At 40.1% G+C, this 17694-nt stretch overlaps 1 protein-coding gene and 1 long non-coding RNA gene across 7 annotated transcripts in view; one reads left to right on the forward strand and one right to left on the reverse strand.

Annotated features, from left to right (window-relative positions):
- The first annotated feature begins 256 nt into the window (after window positions 1–256).
- Window positions 257–12450, forward strand: LOC132506383 (uncharacterized). Its single transcript, XR_009535820.1, has 3 exons — window positions 257–779; window positions 11480–11514; window positions 12189–12450. It is a non-coding gene; the product is annotated as an uncharacterized LOC132506383 (long non-coding RNA).
- A 985-nt stretch (window positions 12451–13435) lies between these two features.
- The window catches only part of SPATA7 (spermatogenesis associated 7), a 36418-nt gene continuing 32159 nt past the window's right edge, over window positions 13436–17694 (reverse strand). For all 6 annotated transcript variants that reach the window (XM_060124508.1, XM_060124432.1, XM_060124591.1 and 3 more), the window contains 2 exons: window positions 14418–14475; window positions 13436–14155 (listed from right to left, as the gene is read on the reverse strand). In XM_060124508.1, the coding sequence (XP_059980491.1) occupies window positions 13574–14155; window positions 14418–14475 (640 nt within the window). In that variant the 3' untranslated portion in view covers window positions 13436–13573. The remainder of the gene's footprint in view (window positions 14156–14417; window positions 14476–17694) is intronic.

Raw genomic sequence — 17694 nt, forward strand, 5'->3', positions numbered from 1 at the left:
GCAGGTTGGCAGAGCTCCTCACACTATCATCCCTGTAGTGGAACTTAACTGTTATTGGTTGAATGTCCACTTCATTTATTAGTGGGGTTGTTTCTGGACCAGCAACATTGGAAACTTGTTAGAATGCAGATTCTTGAAGTACATCCCAGGTCTGAAAATTCTGAATCAGAAGCTATGGGCATGGGACCCAGAAATCTGCCTTAACAAGGTCTCCAGATGATTCTGATATATATTAAAGTGGGAGAACTACTGCTTTAGTTATTAAAAAGCTGTAGATGTTCAATATAGACCACAACTTGGGATTCATTACATAGCCAGGCTACAATTAATAGGCACTAAGGTTTATTTAGGCAAGTTTTATTAGGTTAATGATATTTACAATTGTGGTAGACTGATGGGCCCCCAAAGATGTCCATGTTCTATACCCCTGAAGTTGTGAATGTTATCTTACATGGCAAAAGGGACTCTGCAGATGTGATTAAATCAGGGTTCTTGAGATGAGATTGTCCTGGATTATCCATGTGGGCCCAAAGTAACCACAGGGTCTTTCTACAAGGGAGGCAGGAGGGTCACATTGAGCAGAGATGTGATGATGGAAGCAGAGGTGAGAGAGATTTAAGGATGCTAAACGGCTGGGCTTGATGATGGAGGAAGGGGCCACAAGTGAAGAAATGCAGGCAGCCTCTAAAAACTGGAAAAGGAACATTCTCCCCTAGAGCCTCCAAGAAGAATGCAGCCCTGGCAACATCTTGATTTCGTGACTTCTGGCTTCCAGAACTGTAAGTTGGTAAATATGGGGGTTTTATTTCAAGCCACTACGTTTGTGAAACTTGTTAGAGCAGCAATAGAAAACTAATAAAAGAGTTTAAACTTCCTTGCAGGTAAAATGAAGGTCAACTCACCTTTTTAAAATATTTTTTAAATTTTAATGTTTTAAATTGAGGTATACTTGACTTACAATATTGTATGTTTCAGGTGTACAACACAGTGATTCACAATTCTTAAAGGTTATACACCATTTGTAGTTATTAGAAAATACTGGCTATATTCTCTGTGCTGTACAATATATCCTTATTGCTTATCTATTTAATATTTTTACTTATTTTTATCTTTATTTATTTAATTTTTTTTTTTTTTTGCAGTATGTGGGCCTCTCACTGTTGTGGCCCCTCCCGCTGCGGAGCACAGGCTCTGGACGCACAGGCTCAGCGGCCATGGCCCATGGAACCAGCCGCTCCGTGGCATGTGGGATCCTCCTGGGCCGGGGCACAAACCCGTGTCCCTTGCATCGGCAGGCGGACTCCCAACCACCGCGCCACCAGAGAAGCCCTTTTTACTTATTTTTAAAATTATTTATTTATTTATTTGGCTGCGTTGGGTCTTCATTGCTCCATGTGGGCTTTCTCTAGTTGTGGTGAGCAGGAGCTATTCTTCATTGTGGTGCACGGGCTTCTCACTGCGGTGGCTTCTCCTGTTGTGGAGCGTGGGCTCTAGGTGCGCAGGCTTCAGTAGTTGTGGCTCGCGGGCTCTAGAGCACAAGCTCAGTAGTTGTGGCACAGAAGCTTAGTTGCTCCATGACATGTGAGATCTTCCCAGACCAGGGCTCGAACCTGTGTCCCCTGCATTGGCAGGCAGATTCTTAACCACTGCGCCACCAGGGAAGTCCCCGCTTATCTATTTTATACCTAGTAGTTTGTACCTCTTAATCCCCTGTACCTCTTTTGCCCCTCCCCTTTCCCTCTCCCCACTGGTAACCACTAGTTTGTTCTCTATGTCTGTTTCTGTTTCTTTTTTGTTACATTCACTAGTTTGTTGTAATTTTTGATTCCACATATAAGTGATATTATACAGTATTGGTCTTTCTCTGATTTATTTCACTAAGCACAAAACCCTCCACGTCCATCCATGTTGTTGCAGATGGGAAATTTTCATTCTTTTTATGGCTGAGTAGTATTCCATTGTGTATATATACCACATCTTCTTTATCCATTCATCTGTCGATGGACACTTAGGTTTCTTCCATAACTTGGCTATCGTAAGTAATGCTGCTATGAACATTGGAGTGCCTGTATTTTTGCAAATTAGTGTTTCATTTTCTTCCAGCATATAGCCAGCATTGGAATTGCTGGGTCATATGGTAGTTCTGTTTTAAATTTTTGAGGACCCTCCATACTGTTTTCCACAGTGGCTGCACCAATTTACATTCCCACCAACAGTGTAGGAGGGTTCCCTTTTCTCCACATTCTCACCAGCATTTCTTATTTGTGGTCTTTTTGATGATAGCCATTCTGACAGATGTGAGGTGGTATCTCATTGTGGTTTTGATTTGCATTTCTCAGATGATAAACGATGTTGAGCATCTTTTCATGTGCCTGTTGGCCATCTGAATGTCTTTGGAGAAATGTCTATTCAGGTCTTCTGCCCATTTTTTAGTCAGGTTGTTTGGTTTTTTGATGTTGAGTTATATGAGCTATTTATATATTTTGGATATTAACCCCTTATCAGTCATGTCTTTGCAAATATTTTCTCCTATTCAGTAGGTTGACTTTTTGTTTTCTTGGTGGTTTCCTTTGCTGTGCAAAAGCTTTTAAGTTTAATTAGGTGCTATTTGTTTATTTTTGCTCTTGTTTCCTTTGCCTTAGGAGTTAGATCCAAAAAAATATTGCTACGATTTATGCCAAAGAATATTGTGCCTATGTTCTCTTCTAGGGGTTTTATCGTTCAGGGTCTTAAATTTATGTCTTCAATCCATTTTGAGTTTATTTTTGTATATAGTATTAGAAAATGTTCTAATTTCATTCTTTCACATGTAGCTGTCCAGTTTTTCCAGCACCATTTATTGAAGAGACTGTCTTTTTTCCAATATATATTGTTGCCATCTTTGTCTTAGATTAATTGACTGTAAGTGTGTGGGTTTATTTCTGGGCACTCCATTCTGTTCCATTGATCTATGTATCTGTTTTGTGCCGGTACCATACAGTTTATGTTAAAAAGATTTTTTTTGAAGTAGAGTTGCTCTACAGTATTACATGAGTTATGGTTGTACTATATAGTGATTAAGAATTTTTAAAGGTTATGCTCTGTTTATAGTTATTATAACATATTGGCTGTATTTCCTGTGTTGTACAATATATCCTTGTAGCTTATTTTATACCTAATTACCATACTGTTTTGATTACTGCAGCTTTGTAGTGTAGTCTGAAGTCAGGGAGCATGATTCCTCCAGCTCTGTTCTTCTTTCTAAGGATATTTTTGGGCTGTTTATGGTCTTTTATGTTTCCATACAAATTTTAAAATTATTTGTTCTAGTTCTGTGGAAAATACCATTGGTATTTTGATAGGGATTGCATTGAATCTGTAGATTGCCTTGAGTAGCATGGTCGTTTTAACAATATTAATTCTTCCAATCCATGAACACAGTATATCTTTCCATCTGTTTGTGTTGTCTTCAATTTCTTTCATCAGTGTCTTACAGTTTTTGGAGTATGGGTCTTTTGCTTCTTTATGTAGGTTTATTCCTAGCTAGGCATTTTATTCTTTTTGATGTGATTGCAATTGTGATTGTTTCCATAATTTCTCTTTCTAATAGTTCATTGTTAGTGTATAGAAATGAAGCAGATTTCTGTATATTAGTTTTGTATCTTACCACTCTAATGAGTTCATTGATGACCTCTAGTAGGTTTTTGGTGGTGTCTTTAGGGTTTTCTATGCGTAGTATCATGTCCTTTGCAAACAGTAACAATTTTACTTCTTCCTTTCCAATTTGGATTCCTTTCTTTCTTTTTTTTTTTTTCATCTGATTCCTGTAGCTAGAACTTCCAATACTATGTTGAATAAAAGTGGCCAAAGTGGGCATCCTTGTCTTGTTCCCAGTCTTAGAGGAAATGCTTTCAGCTTTTCACCATTCAGCATGATGCTAGGTGTGTGCTTATCATATATGGCCTTTATTATGTTGCAGTATGTTCCTTCTATACCCGTTGGGTATGATGTTAGCTGTGGCCTTGTCATATATGGTCTTTATTAGGTTGAGGTATGTTGTTCCCTTTATACTCTGTTGAGTTTTTTTTAAAAATCATAAATAGATGTTGAATTTGACAAAAACTTTTTCTGCATCTATCAAGATGATCATATGATTTTTTAAAAATAAATTTATTTATTTATTTATTTTTGGCTGTGTTGGGTCTTCGTTGCTGCGTGCGGGTTTTCTCTAGCTGTGGTGAGCGGGGGCTACTCTTCGTTGTGGTGCGTGGGCTTCTCATTGCGGTGCTTGTTGCAGAGCATGGGCTCTAGGCGCACAGGCTTCAGTAGTTGTGGCACGCAGGCTCCATATTTGGGGCTTGCAGGCTCTAGATTGCAGGTTCAGTAGTTGTGGCGCCCAGGCTTAGTTGCTCTGTGGCATGTGGGATCTTCCTGGACCAGGGCTTGAACCCATGTCTCCTGCATTGGCAGGCGGATTCTTAACCACTATGTCACCAGGGAAACCTGATGATCATATGATTTTTATTCTTCAGTATGTTAATGTGGTGTATCACATTGATAGATTTGTGGATATTGAACCAGCATACATCCATGAGATAAATCCCACTTGATCATGGTGTATTATCATTTTAACATGATGCTGGGTTCGGTTTGCCAGTATTTTGTTGAGGATTTTTGCATCTATGTTCATCAGTGATATTGGCCTGTAATTTTTTTGTGTGTGTCTGATATCTTTGTCCTTTTTGGTATCAGGGTAATGCTGGCCTCATAGAATGAATTCAGAAGCATTCCTTCTTCTGCAATTTTTTGGGAATAGTTTGAGAAAGATAGGTGTTAGCTTTTCTCTAAGTGTTTGGTAGAATTCACTTGTGAAGCCGTCTGGTCCTAGACTTTTGTTTGTTGAGAGTTATTTTCATTACTGATTCAATTTCATTACTGGTAATTGGTCTGTTCAGATTTTCTATTTGGTCCTGGTTCAGCCTTGGGAGATTGTATATTTCTAGGAATTTGTTCATTTCTTCTAGGTTATCCATTTTATTGGCATATAGTTGTTTGTAGTAACCTCTTATGATCTTTGTAATTCTCTGGTGTCAGTTGTAACTTCTTTTTCATTTCTAATTTTATTGATTGGGCTCTCCTTTTTTTCCCTTGAGCTTTGTTAAAGGTTTATTGATTTTGTTTTTCTTTTCAAAGAACCAGCTCTTCATTTCATTGATGTTCTCTATTGTTTTTTTAGTCTCTCTTTCATTTATTTCTGCTCTGATCTTTATGATTTCTTTACTTCTACTAACTTTGGATTTTGTTTGCTTTTCTTTTTCTTTTACACTGAAGGACTTACTCCTTCAGTGTAAGGTTAGGTTGTTTATTTGATATTTTTGTTTCCTGAAGTAAGTTTGTATTGCTCTAAACTTTCTTCTTTGAACTACTTTTGCTGTGTCACATAGATTTTGGATCATTGTGTTTTCATTTGTCTTCAGGTATTTTTTGATTTCCTCAGTGATCTGTTGGTTGTTTAGTAGCATATTATTTAGCCACCATGTGTTTGTATTTTTGCAATTTTTTTTGTAGTTGATTTCCTGTCTCATAGCATCATGGTTGGAAAAGATGCTTGATATGATTTCTATTTTCTTAAATTTACTGAGGCTTGCTTTGTGGCCTAGCATATGATCTAGCCTGGAGAATGTTTCATGTGCATTTGAAAAGAATGTGTATTCTGCTTTTAAAAAATATATTTATTTATTTAGGCTGTATTGGGTCTTAGTTGTGGCACATGGGACCTTTCATTGTGGCGCGTGGTCTCTTCATTGCAGTGCGTGGGCTTCTCTCTAGTTTTGGTGTATGGGCTCTAGAGTGCGTAGGCTCAGTAGCTGCGGTGTGTGGGATCTTAGTTCTTCAACCAGGGATCGAACTCATGTCCCTTGCATTGGAAGGTGGATTCTTAACCACTGGACCACCAGGGAAGTCCCCTGTATTCTGCTGCTTTTGGATGGGATGTTCTATATATGTTATGTCCGTCTGGTTTAATGTGTTAAGGCCAGTGTTTTCCTATTGATTTTCAATGTAAGTGAAAATTGATGTAAGTGGATTGTTAAAGTTCCCTACTAGTATTGTGTTACTGTCCATTTCTTCCTTTATGTTTGTTAATACTTGCTTTATGTATGTAGGTGCTCCTATGTTGGGTGCATATATATTTACAATTGTTATATCTTCTTGTATTGATCCTTTGATTGTTATGGAATGTCTTTGTCTCTTCTAACAGTGTTTGTTTTAAAGTCTATTTTGTCTGATATAAGTATTGCTACCCTGGTTTTATTTTGATTTCCATTTGCATGGAATACTTTTTCCACCCCCTTACTTTCAGTCTGTGTGTCTTTAGATTTGAAGTAAGTCTCTGCAGGAAGCATATGTATGGGTCTTGTTTTTGTATCCATCCAGGCACTCTATGTCTTTTGATTGGAGCATTTAGTCCGTTGAGAGTTAAAGGAATTATCGATACATATGTTTTTATTGCCATCTTGTTAATTGTTTTGGGGTTGTTTTTGTGTTTCTTTTTTGTTCATTTCTTCTTTTGTTCTCTTCTCTTGTGATTTGAATATTTCTAGTGTTGTGTTTGGATTATTTTCTCTTTTTTGGGTGTATATCTATTATAAATTTTTGGTTTGTGGTTACCATGATGTTTATATGTATCAATCTATGTATACATATGATTGTTTTAAGTTGCTGATCTCAATTTTTTTTTTTTAACATCTTTATTGGAGTATAATTGCTTTACAATGGTGTGTTAGTTTCTGCTTTATAACAAAGTGAATCAGCTATACGTATACATATATCCCCATATCTCTTCCCTCTTGCGTCTCCCTCCCTGCCACCCTCCCTATCCCCCCCCTCTAGGTGGTCACAAAGCACTGAGCTGATCTCCCTGTTCTATGCAGCTGCTTCCCACTAGCTATCGGTTTTACATTTGGTAGTGTATATATGTCCATGCCACTCTCTCACTTTGTCCCAGCTTACCCTTCCCCCTCCCCGTGCTCAATTTCAAATGCATTTTAACAACACTGCATTTGTATGCTCCTTCCCACATGATTACCGTTTTTGATATAGTTTACATTTAATTGTTTTGTGTATCCCCAGTGGCTTGTGACTATAGATGATTTTACTACTTTTGTTGTTTAACCTTCCTACTAGTTTTGTGTGTAGATGATTTACTACCTTTACTGTATGTTTGCCTTTACCAATGAGTTTTTTGCTTCCATAATTTTCATGTTTCTCGTTGTGGCCTTTTCATTTTTGCTTAGAGAAATCCCTTTAATATTTCTTGTAAAGCTGGTTTGATCATGCTGATTTCATTTAGCTTTTGCTTGTCTGTAAAACTTTTGATCTCTCCATCAAATCTGAACAAGAGCCTTGCCAGGTAGAATATTCTTGGTTGTAAGTTTTTCCCTTTCATCACTTTAAATATACACTGCCACTCCCTTCTGGCCTGCATAGTTTCTTCTGAAAAGTCAACTGATAGACTTAAGGGAGTTCCCTTGTGTGTACTGAATAACTTGCTGCTTTTCCCCTGATGCTTTTAATATTCTCTCTTTACCTTTAATTTTTGCTGCTGTAATTACAATTTGCCTTGGTGTATTTCTTTTTGGTTAATACTGTTTGGGACTCTGTGGTTCCTGGAGTTGAATGTATGTTTCCTTTCCCAGGTTAGGGAAGTTTTCAGCTATTATGTCTTCAGATGTGTTCTATGCCCCTTTCTCTCTCTCTTCTCCTTCTGGGACCCCTATAATGAGAATTTTAGTGCATGTGATGTTGTCCCAGAGGTCTCTTATTAAACTGTTCTCATTTCATTTCATTCTTTCTTCTGTCAGCATCAGTTATTTCCACTACTCTGTCTTCCAATTCACTGATCCAGTCCTCCATACCATATTTGGTCTACTGTTGATTCCTTCAAGTGTATTTTTCATTTCAGTTACTGTATTTTTCATTTATGTTTGGTTGTTCTTTATATTTTCTAATTGTTTTTAAAAAACTTCTAACTTCTCTGTGCATCCATTCTTCTTCCAAGTTCTTCGATCATCTTTATGAACATTACCCTGAATTCCTTCTCAGGTAGATTGCCTATCTCTACTTCACTTAATTCTTCTGGGGTTCTATCTTTCCCTTCATTTGTTAATGTTCCTCTGTTACTCATTTTGCCTAACTTGCTCTTTTTATATTTGTGTATCTGGTAGGTTGGTTACGTTTCCCGACTTTGGACAGGTGGCCTTTTGTTGTAGATGTCCTATGCCTCCTAGTAGTGCACGCCTCTCTCATCACCAGATCTATATACTCTACAGGTGCCCCCATGCGGGTCATTCTGTTGTGGCAGACTGACTACTGTGGGCATTCTGATAGGCTTGGTTGGACCCTTGTCTGGTTGGTTGCCAGGCCCTGCTTTGAGTAGAGGCTTCCAGCTACTGGTTGGCAGGCTGAGTCACGAGGTAGCTGGCTGCAGAACCTTAGGGGACCCCAGGGCTAGTGTTGGATCACTGGTGGGCAGAAGACGGGTCCAGGAAACTCCAGGGCAGTTGCCCACCCACTGGTAGGTGAAGCCTGGTCCTGGGGCTAGTACCAGTCTACTGGCAAGCAGGGTCATGTTCTGAGGTTTGGCTGCAGGCCCAGGGGTCCCAGGGCTGGTGGCTGACCACTGGTGGGTGGGGCCGTTTCTTGACACAGCTGGCTACGGTGTCTCGAGTGTCCCAAAGCTTGTTTTGGGCTACTAGTGGGCAGGGCCAGGTCTCAGCTGGTCCCAGGGCAGGTGCTGGCCTCCTGGTCGTGGGCTGGGTCCAGAGGCTGTGGGGCTATAACTGTCCTGTGACTGGTGGGTGAGGCTGGTCCTGAGGCTAGAGCAGGATCAGTGGCGGGTGGGGTCAGGGATTCTGGTGCTGTTTCCTGCCCACTGGTGGATGGAGCTTGGTCCTGTGGTCTCTAGCTGTGGGTCCCTGGGGGTTCCAGGTCTACTGCCTTTACACTGGTGTGTGTGGCCAGGTCCTGGGCCCACCGGTGGGCAGGACTGGGTCCAGGGGCAGCTGTGGGCTCAGGGGATCTTAAGGCAGCCTATCTGCTGGTAGGTGGGGCTGTGTCCCTGCCCAGCTAGTTGTTTGGCCTGAAGTGCCTACAGGCTGGCGGGCAGGGGCAGGTTTGGGTCCTGAGGCTAATAAGCTAGAGGGAGGATGACAAAACGGTGCTGGCTGGCACCAGTGTCCAGGTGGTAGAAAAAGCTTCCCACAATGGCTGCTTTCAGTGTCTGTGTCCCCAGGGTGAGCTGCGCCTCCTGCCTCTCCAGGAGGCTCTCCTGAGCAGCAGGTGTGTCTGACCCAGGGTCCGTTCAAATTACTGCTGCTTCCCTGGGTCCTGGAGCATGTGAGATTTTGTGTGTGTCTCTATTTAGGACTCTAGGACTAAATTAGAGACTTTAGTAAGTCTGCAAGTAAGCCCTGCTGGCCTTCAAAGCCAAACGTTCTGGGGGTTCATCTTCCTGGTGCAGGACCCTGGGCTGGGGAGCCCGATGTGGGGTCCAGACCCCTTGCTCCTTGGGGAGAACCTCTGCAATTATAATTATTCTCCCATTTGTGGGTTGCGCACCTGGGGATATGGGACTTGACTCCACCCCTCCTACCCATCTCGTGATTCTTTCTACTCTTTAGTTGTAGTAGATCTTTTCTTGTAGGTTCTGGTATTTTTCATGGTTGTTCTGTAAATAGCTGTAATTTTGGTGTGCCCATGAGAGAAGGTGAGCTCAGGGTCTTTCTACTCTGCCATCTTCGCCCATCTCAACCCCACCGGTTTTAACATCTTGGAAGGTATGGAACACTCGCATCCAGCACTGCTAGGCATTTTTGCCTCAAAACCTGAACGTTGGTACAAGACACTTCTCAAGGCAACAAGGTTGGCTTCGGAGCAAAACTTTTCTTATCCCAATTCAAAAGCATCTTCTTCCTGGCCTTGGAATTCAACATACAGATTTGTTTTTTGGGGCTATGCCATTACCGGCTGCATCTGCTGCTTTTAAAAGTTCTGGGAAAAGTATCATGCTAGGTGGCATATTCTATCACCAAAATGTGAATCAATTTAGCAGACTGCTTTCCAGAACTATACTAGCACATGAAGGGTGAAGAGGAATTTCCACTTCTAGGTGTAATTTATTTCACTTATAATTTCTAAAGACGCTAAGAATTAAGCTAAGACTAACTTTGGCGTATTAAAACTAAGAGAAATCTTTGGATCATCTAATCCAAACTTTTTTAAACAAAGGCCCAGGATAAAGTAATTCATTGGCAACCACACAGCTAATTAATCCACTTGGCAAATTGTCATCTTGCCCCATAAAATCTATTCTGATCTTTTCTAACTGGCTTCATGGGGAAAAATGTAACTTTTTAAGGCTTCTCAGGAAGAGGCTAATTTATATTTTAAACCATTTTAAAAGTGAGAAAATGAGGAAATTTTCATGTAATTTAGCAATTTGCTACATTGCCCCTTCTTTATGGGAAATTGGCACTCTGAGTATAAAGAGAGGAGAAAATATCTGTCCTGTTTTCCCTATAACCTTGTCTGGAGCTAAACATCCCCTCAAGGTCAAACTATCTCCCTCCATGAACAAATGCATTCATGCTTTGGGGATCCAAAGAGAAAACAGGTCCTTTCTTTTGAGAAGCCCATAGTCTAGACAGAGACCAGGTGCGTTCGTAAACAATATTATAATTCGTATGGTAGGTACGAAAGATCTCACCCAGAGCAGGGGGTACATTTGTTGCAACTATCACTCAAGGTTTCAGTGTTACATTCAATCTGGGCTGTCAAAGGCTCCCAACGGCAGTAGAGGGGAGATGATATTTGGAGCAGATAGCAAGTGCAAAGGCATAGAGAGAGAGGACAAACCTCTATGTTTAGGGAACAAATAATTAGATGTGACAGACACTTAGGATGCTTGGGAGAACATGGCAAGAGATGAACTGGGAGGAAAACATGACTTTATGAAAAATTCAAAGGGGTCTGTACGTTTTCTTGTTAGCAAGAGGAAACTCTCAAAGATTTGTTTTGTTTTTTAAAGAAGGGAGTGACATGGTCTGTTTTAAAATAATAACAGCCTGTGAGTCTTTAATTCTTATACAACCTATTTAACTCCTTACAGCCCTGTGATGAAGGCCCTATAATTAGGGACTCCCATCCAACAAATGAAAAGCAGAAGGAAGCTCAGTAACCAGCTTAAAGTCGCAGCTCATAAGGATCAAACCTGAGCAGTTTGGCTCAAAAGGCTCACTCATCATGACGCTACTAGTCAGAGCGGAGAATGGGCTGTGGGAGAAGTAGAGGGAAAGATATAAATTAACGTGCTGCTTCGGGTCTAAGCCAGTGTTTCCCAAACTTACCATTCACTTCCTACCTTTACACAACTTTTACCATCTGAGAACCACTTTTAATGTGTTTTTAAACCAACTCATCTCTTTAAACTTAAATTTTACAGGAAAACCTGAGGATAACAACAGGATACCCTAACAGGTATAAAAGTTAGGATGGCTCATGGCCCCAGAAACAAAAAGCTGTACCCAGAGTTGGATGATAGAGAAGACGGGACATGTCAAAGCAGGGCAGGCAACAGTAGTCTGAAGCGGGGCCCAAAGGGTGGACGAGCAGCAAGAAGGTAGTTACTGAGAAGGCCTTGAACAGGATGGCAGCTTCAGCACAGGGAGGAAAATCTGAACCAGGGCAGTGAATCTGAGGTACTTACATGGATAGCGGCGTGGGGGGTTTGTGGCAGAGTGAGGCTGAGACTAAAGAAAGTAGCCCCGGGGCCTGAAAGGAGGAGTCCAAGAAGCAAGCAGAGGGGTGAAGTATGACTGATGGGGAGACCCAGGCTGGGAGCCAAGAATACTGCTGGGATATTTTAGCCGGTGAAAGAGGACTGCAGGGTGGGGAAAGGAGGGGTTGTTTAGGGGGTAAGGTAAAAATTCCAGAGGTGAGAGCAGAGGGTAGGTGGAGCCGAGGAAGGACTGCAGCAGCGTGACTCGGGGCACAAGATATTGAGGCAGAATTGGCTTGGGCACCCAGCCCCACCATGTTATATTAGCTTCGGCTGTTCACAGAACAGAGCATCATGATTTTCAGTGTTTGAGAGAAAATCGATGGAAAAAGTTGGCAGTACTTGACATGTACTTGCATATTATATTTTGCAGGTAGTCCCTAAGCCTGGATCCTGAACACAGCTTCCCACACATGAGACAAACCTGTCACCCATCTACCACCAGAAATCAGCTCTAAATCTCCAGTGGTAGGCACCACCTTCTGGGAAACACTTGTGTGGGCGAAGCATGATAAAAGCCTGAGGAACGCGATACTTGGAGGAAATTGCCAAGTTTCTAGAAGAACACTTGGGTTATCATCATTATTCTGTTTCATCTTTTTACCCCCCATGGTGCCTAGGCACGAAACTTCGTATATAACTTCGTATATTGTAATATATAATATACAATATAACTTCGTATATTGTAACTAAATAGTTACAATATTGTAAGTGGTTGAAAATACATAAGTAAAGATGAGTCTTCTGAGGCACACTGGAATAGTAAGGATCCCATTCATGAACTACAAGGGCAAGGGGAGGGTATCAGACTAGTTCTGGTAGAATGTTTTCCGTCACAAGAAGGGATGATTTTTCAGATAGCTGACAGGCCATCCTAGCTCACTGATAACTAGAAAGGCCTTGACACTTTAGATAATGCAGGAGAGTGAGAAGAAAGAAAATTACAGATACTGTAGACAAGGCTTAATGTTTCAATAGCCACTCCAGATCACAGGCCCTTTCCCACTGCCTACAAAACCACTTATGTCTGAGCAAAATATGTTCCCCTATAAAGGAACTTTAGAAATTGTGGCCAACAGATCCTAAGGAGACCCCAGTGATTCTCACTTTCCGGCATTCACACCCTTGTATCCTACCTCTTAAGTGGGGGTAGGACCTGTGACTTGCTTTTAACCAGAAGAATATGGCAAAGGTGATAGAAATCATTCCTGTGATCATGTTATGATTATGTTTTATGAGACTCCATCTTGCTAGTAGTCTCTCTCTTTCTCCTGTTAGCCTTAGAGAAGCAAGCAGCCAGGCTGTGAGCTGTCTATGGAGAGGGCCAAGTAACAGGGAATGGCAGGCAGCCTCTAGTCGCTGAGGGTGGCCAATGGCCGCAGCCAGCAAGAATCTAAAGCCCTCAAACCTAAAGTTACAAGGAAAGAAATTATGCCAACAACCTGAAAAGAGTGTGGAAGCAGAATCTACCCCCAGTCCAGCCTCCAGATGAGACCACAGCCCAAGCCAACACCTGGATTATAGATTTGTGAGACCAAGGGCACAGGACCCATCTACGCTGTGCTCAGACTCTTGGTCCACAGAAACTGTGGGATAAATAATACATGTGTGCTGTTTCAAGCTGCTAAATTTACAGTAATTTATTATACAACATAGAAAACAAACAAATCTTAATATAAAAAAGTAAAAAAAAGTAAAAAAAAAAAAAGTGAAAGGAATGTTGAATTATTGGCCATTTGGGATATTTATTAATGAAGATCAAGCATCGAAAGATCGGTCCTCAATGCTCATTTCCATGATTTTGAGAGTTGGTCCTTCCATGTCCTGATTACCATCTTTGACACTGCATAACTGAACAGACGGGGAGAGTGCTGTGCTAAAACAACACAATTCATTTGAAGTCTCGACTTTGTCATTGTCATTGTCTCCATCAATGACATTCACAGAAGTTTCTTGGTCTAGTAAACTGTCTGACATACTTACATTTTTTTCATCCCAAACTGAAGTTCCAAGATTCGTTTCATCATTTACCTGTTGAATTATAACCCCTTCTGAATCCTGTGATTTATAGACAGGCAGGAAAAATTCATTTGGTGAAGAGACTATCTTGTTCTCATCCTTTGGAACAGACAATAACATAGTCAAAGCTTTTTGGTATTCTTGACGTTCCTGTTGAATGGCTAAATCTTGTTCATTTTTATATTCATTTTGTTCTGAATTCTCAGCCTTTTCAAAATCAAGTAAATGCAACATACCAACATCATCTAGCATTACTGAGTTTTCCTTGGACATGCAGCCTAAGTCCACCTTTAGGATATGTAGCAGGTGGCGCATTTTTTCCTGGAGTTAAAAAAAAAAAACAAGAATAATAATATTAATTAAGCTAGTCAAATTGAATTACTTTTGTCTGCAGTGCTGCTAACCTCAGCAGGATTCATACTTCTTCTTCCACATTCTGCCCGCACCCCTCACCCCCAGAGTACACAAAAAAGCACAAGGGAAAAAAAGTGCTTGCTTTTAATGCATTGATTGAGAGTATGGTAAAACTTTAAAATTCTTTCTATATTAGAAATTTTCTAATGAAATTCTAAAGACAACAAACCTCCTCCAAATGATGTTTATTTTGTTTTATATGTCTCTCAAACAGTCGTTCTAGAAACCTACAAATGATAAATAAAAATGTTAATGTCTCAAAATCAGAAAATCAACTAAATATAAAATAGCCATACAATAAATAAACTACTAAAGGTTGGAAAATATGTTTTAGATTACGCTTTTTCTTTCCAGAGATAAACACTAATCCTTACCTGTTCTGTCAAGTTCTCCAATTTGGAAGCTAGTATGGCTTCCACTATGTTTTAGTTATGTAACAGACGCCAATGTTTCTTCTAAAAAGACTGCATGCTACTTACATTTCTGTTAATAAAATATCTTCAGTGAGGTTCCACCCCCCCACACACTAAAAGTTCTTTATCTTTTTTCTCTCACACACATACACAAACATCAAAAGCCTTCCCCCCTCTTTCTCTTTCACATATACAACCCCCCAAAAGCAAACCCCTAAAGAAAATTCTTTATAAAGAATTTTGTAAAGAGTTACCTTACAATGCTTCCAAATTGTACTTGAAAAAAATTCCACTCATAGTAAATTCACATAAAAACCTAAAGTTATCACTTATTAAGCACCACTAAGTGTTAGACATTTGTGCTGGACAAATCATAATCATTATACCCCTCTGATCATGACCAATACTGGGAGACAAAGGTATTATAAAACCCATTTTAAAAGATGAGAAAACGACATAGTCTAAGATGATGGTTTACTCTCCCCTAAGGTCACAAGCAATTAAGAGAATGAAACCCAGATATGTCTGGCTCCAGACACATTCTTTCAACTACACCATGCTTGTCTAGCTATCACAGGAGTATATCAACCGGTTTCATTTTACCATTTGTTACTCTCAGTGAAGTTATAAGCCAATCTTAGATTTAGTTTTTCTGAATTATTTGAAATGTTTAAAAAGTCCAAGAAATCTGTATTCTGTATTTTAAAACTATCAATAATGTTTGGACCATTCACTTCTGGGCACTGTTCTAAGCATATATATTTCTTTACCAAAACTGGGATTACACAATACATACTGTTTTGATATCTATATTGTTTTTTCTAATCAACTATATATTTTGAACATCTTTATGCATCAATAAATTCACTTCTACAACATCATTTAAAATCTCTGAACAGAACTTACTATTATATTCTACAATTTATTCAGCTGAACCTTTACTATTCAATATGTAGGTTGATTCCATTTTTTGGTGCTACTATAAAAATTGCCATAATAAACAGCCTTATAATCTAAAAGAAAAATGTGAGTTTTTTTAAGCATAAATACACATTTTTCATGCCAACCATTTTTGTTTTGGCTTCTAACCTTTGCTTTATTGTTTTTATTTACAGTTGGTATCAATGTTTTTGCTCTGGTAGTGGTAAAAAGAACACATAAAATTTACCATCTTAACCAACTTTTTTTTTTTTTTTTTTTTTTTTGCGGTACGCGGGCCTACCACCGTTGTGGCCTCTCCCGTTGCGGAGCACAGGCTCCAGACATGCAGGCTCAGCGGCCATGGCTCACGAGCCCAGCCGCTCCGTGGCATGTGGGATCTTCTCGGACAGGGGCACGAACCCGTGTCCCCTGCATCGGCAGGCAGACTCTCAACCACTGCGCCACCAGGGAAGCCCCATCTTAACCAATTTTAAATCTACAGTTCAGTGGCATTACGTATATTCACACTGTTGTGAAACTGATCAATAGAACTTTTTCATCCTGCAAATCTAAAACTCTACACCCATTATGCAAACATTCCTTTTTAACATAAAGAGGTAAACAGAATTATTGTAAAAAAATTCAGGTCTTTTTGGTGTAGCTTTTTATACTAATAATGAAAATGTTCGCTTTAAGAAACTTCATATAGAAATAGAAATAACTCATTAAAAATGTCTGCACTTCACATATTATTATGACAGGGAAAGCATGTAGCATATACATAATGGGGTCCTATGATACATATCATAAAGTTTTATCTAAATGAATTTCAGCTAAATAAATGTATAAGCTGGCTCAGGACCACACAGTTTCCTTAAGATATACAATACTAATCTGGTTTTGCAAACTTCCCCTTTCACTCACAGTGTGCAAATGTAGCCTTTAATTTGTCCTCACGTTACTAGTAACAGTTGTAACAAAAAAAAAGCTTGCTTTTGATTCTCATGACAGTTTCAAATAGTAAAAAGAGATGATGGATCTTTGCAAAGAAACACCAAAATTTAGTTTACTAGTCTATTATAAACTAACGGATATAACAGTATTTTTTTGGCTTCTTTGTAGACTGTATGGGATTTTTACATGGGTGATAATGTCATCTGTGAATAAAGACAGTTTTATGGTTTTCTTTAAAATATGGATACCAGGGGCTTCCCTGGTGGCACAGTGGTTAAGAATCCTCCTGCCAATGCAGGAGGCTCGAACCCGTGTCCGAGAAGATCCCACATGCTGCAGAGCAACTAAGCCTATGCGCCACAACCACTGAGCCTGTGCTCTAGAGCCTGTGAGCCACAACTACTGAACCTGCATGCCACAACTACTGAGCTGTGCTCTAGCGTCCACAAACCACAACTACTGAGCCCACGTGCCACAACTACTGAAGCCCGTATGCCTAGAGCCCGTGCTCTGCAATAAGAGAAGCCACCGCAATGAGAAGCCTGCACACCGCAACAAAGAGTAGCCCCCACTTGCTGCAACTAAAGAAAGCCTGCACGCAACGAAGACCCAACACAGCCAAAAATAAAAATAAATAAATTATTAAAAAAAAAAAGAATCTGCCTGCCAATGCAGGGGACATGGGTTCGAGCCCCAGTCTGGGAGGATCCCACATGCCATGGAGCAACTAAGCCTGTGCGCCACAACTACTGAGCCTGCGCTCTAGAGCCCGTGAGCCACAACTACTGACCCCGCATGCCGCAACTACTGAAGCCCGAGAGCCACAACCACTGAGCCCGTGTGCTGCAACTATTGAAGCCCGCACACCTAGAGTCCGTGCTCCGCAACAAGAGAAGCCATGACAATGAGAAGCCTGTGCGCTGAAATGAAGAGTAGCTCCCGCTTGCCGCAACTAGAGAAAGCCCATGTGCAGCAATGAAGACCCAATGCAACCAAAAATAAATAAATTTATAACAAAAAATATGGATACCATTTCTTTTTCTTTGTGATAAATTTTTTTGAAATTGAGGTATAACTGCCATATTATTATATTAATTTAAGGTGTACAACGTAATGATTTGATATTTGTATATATTGTAAAATAATCACCACAATAAA

The sequence above is a fragment of the Lagenorhynchus albirostris genome, chromosome 1 (genome assembly GCF_949774975.1).
Source record: "Lagenorhynchus albirostris chromosome 1, mLagAlb1.1, whole genome shotgun sequence".
NCBI lineage: Eukaryota > Metazoa > Chordata > Mammalia > Artiodactyla > Delphinidae > Lagenorhynchus > Lagenorhynchus albirostris.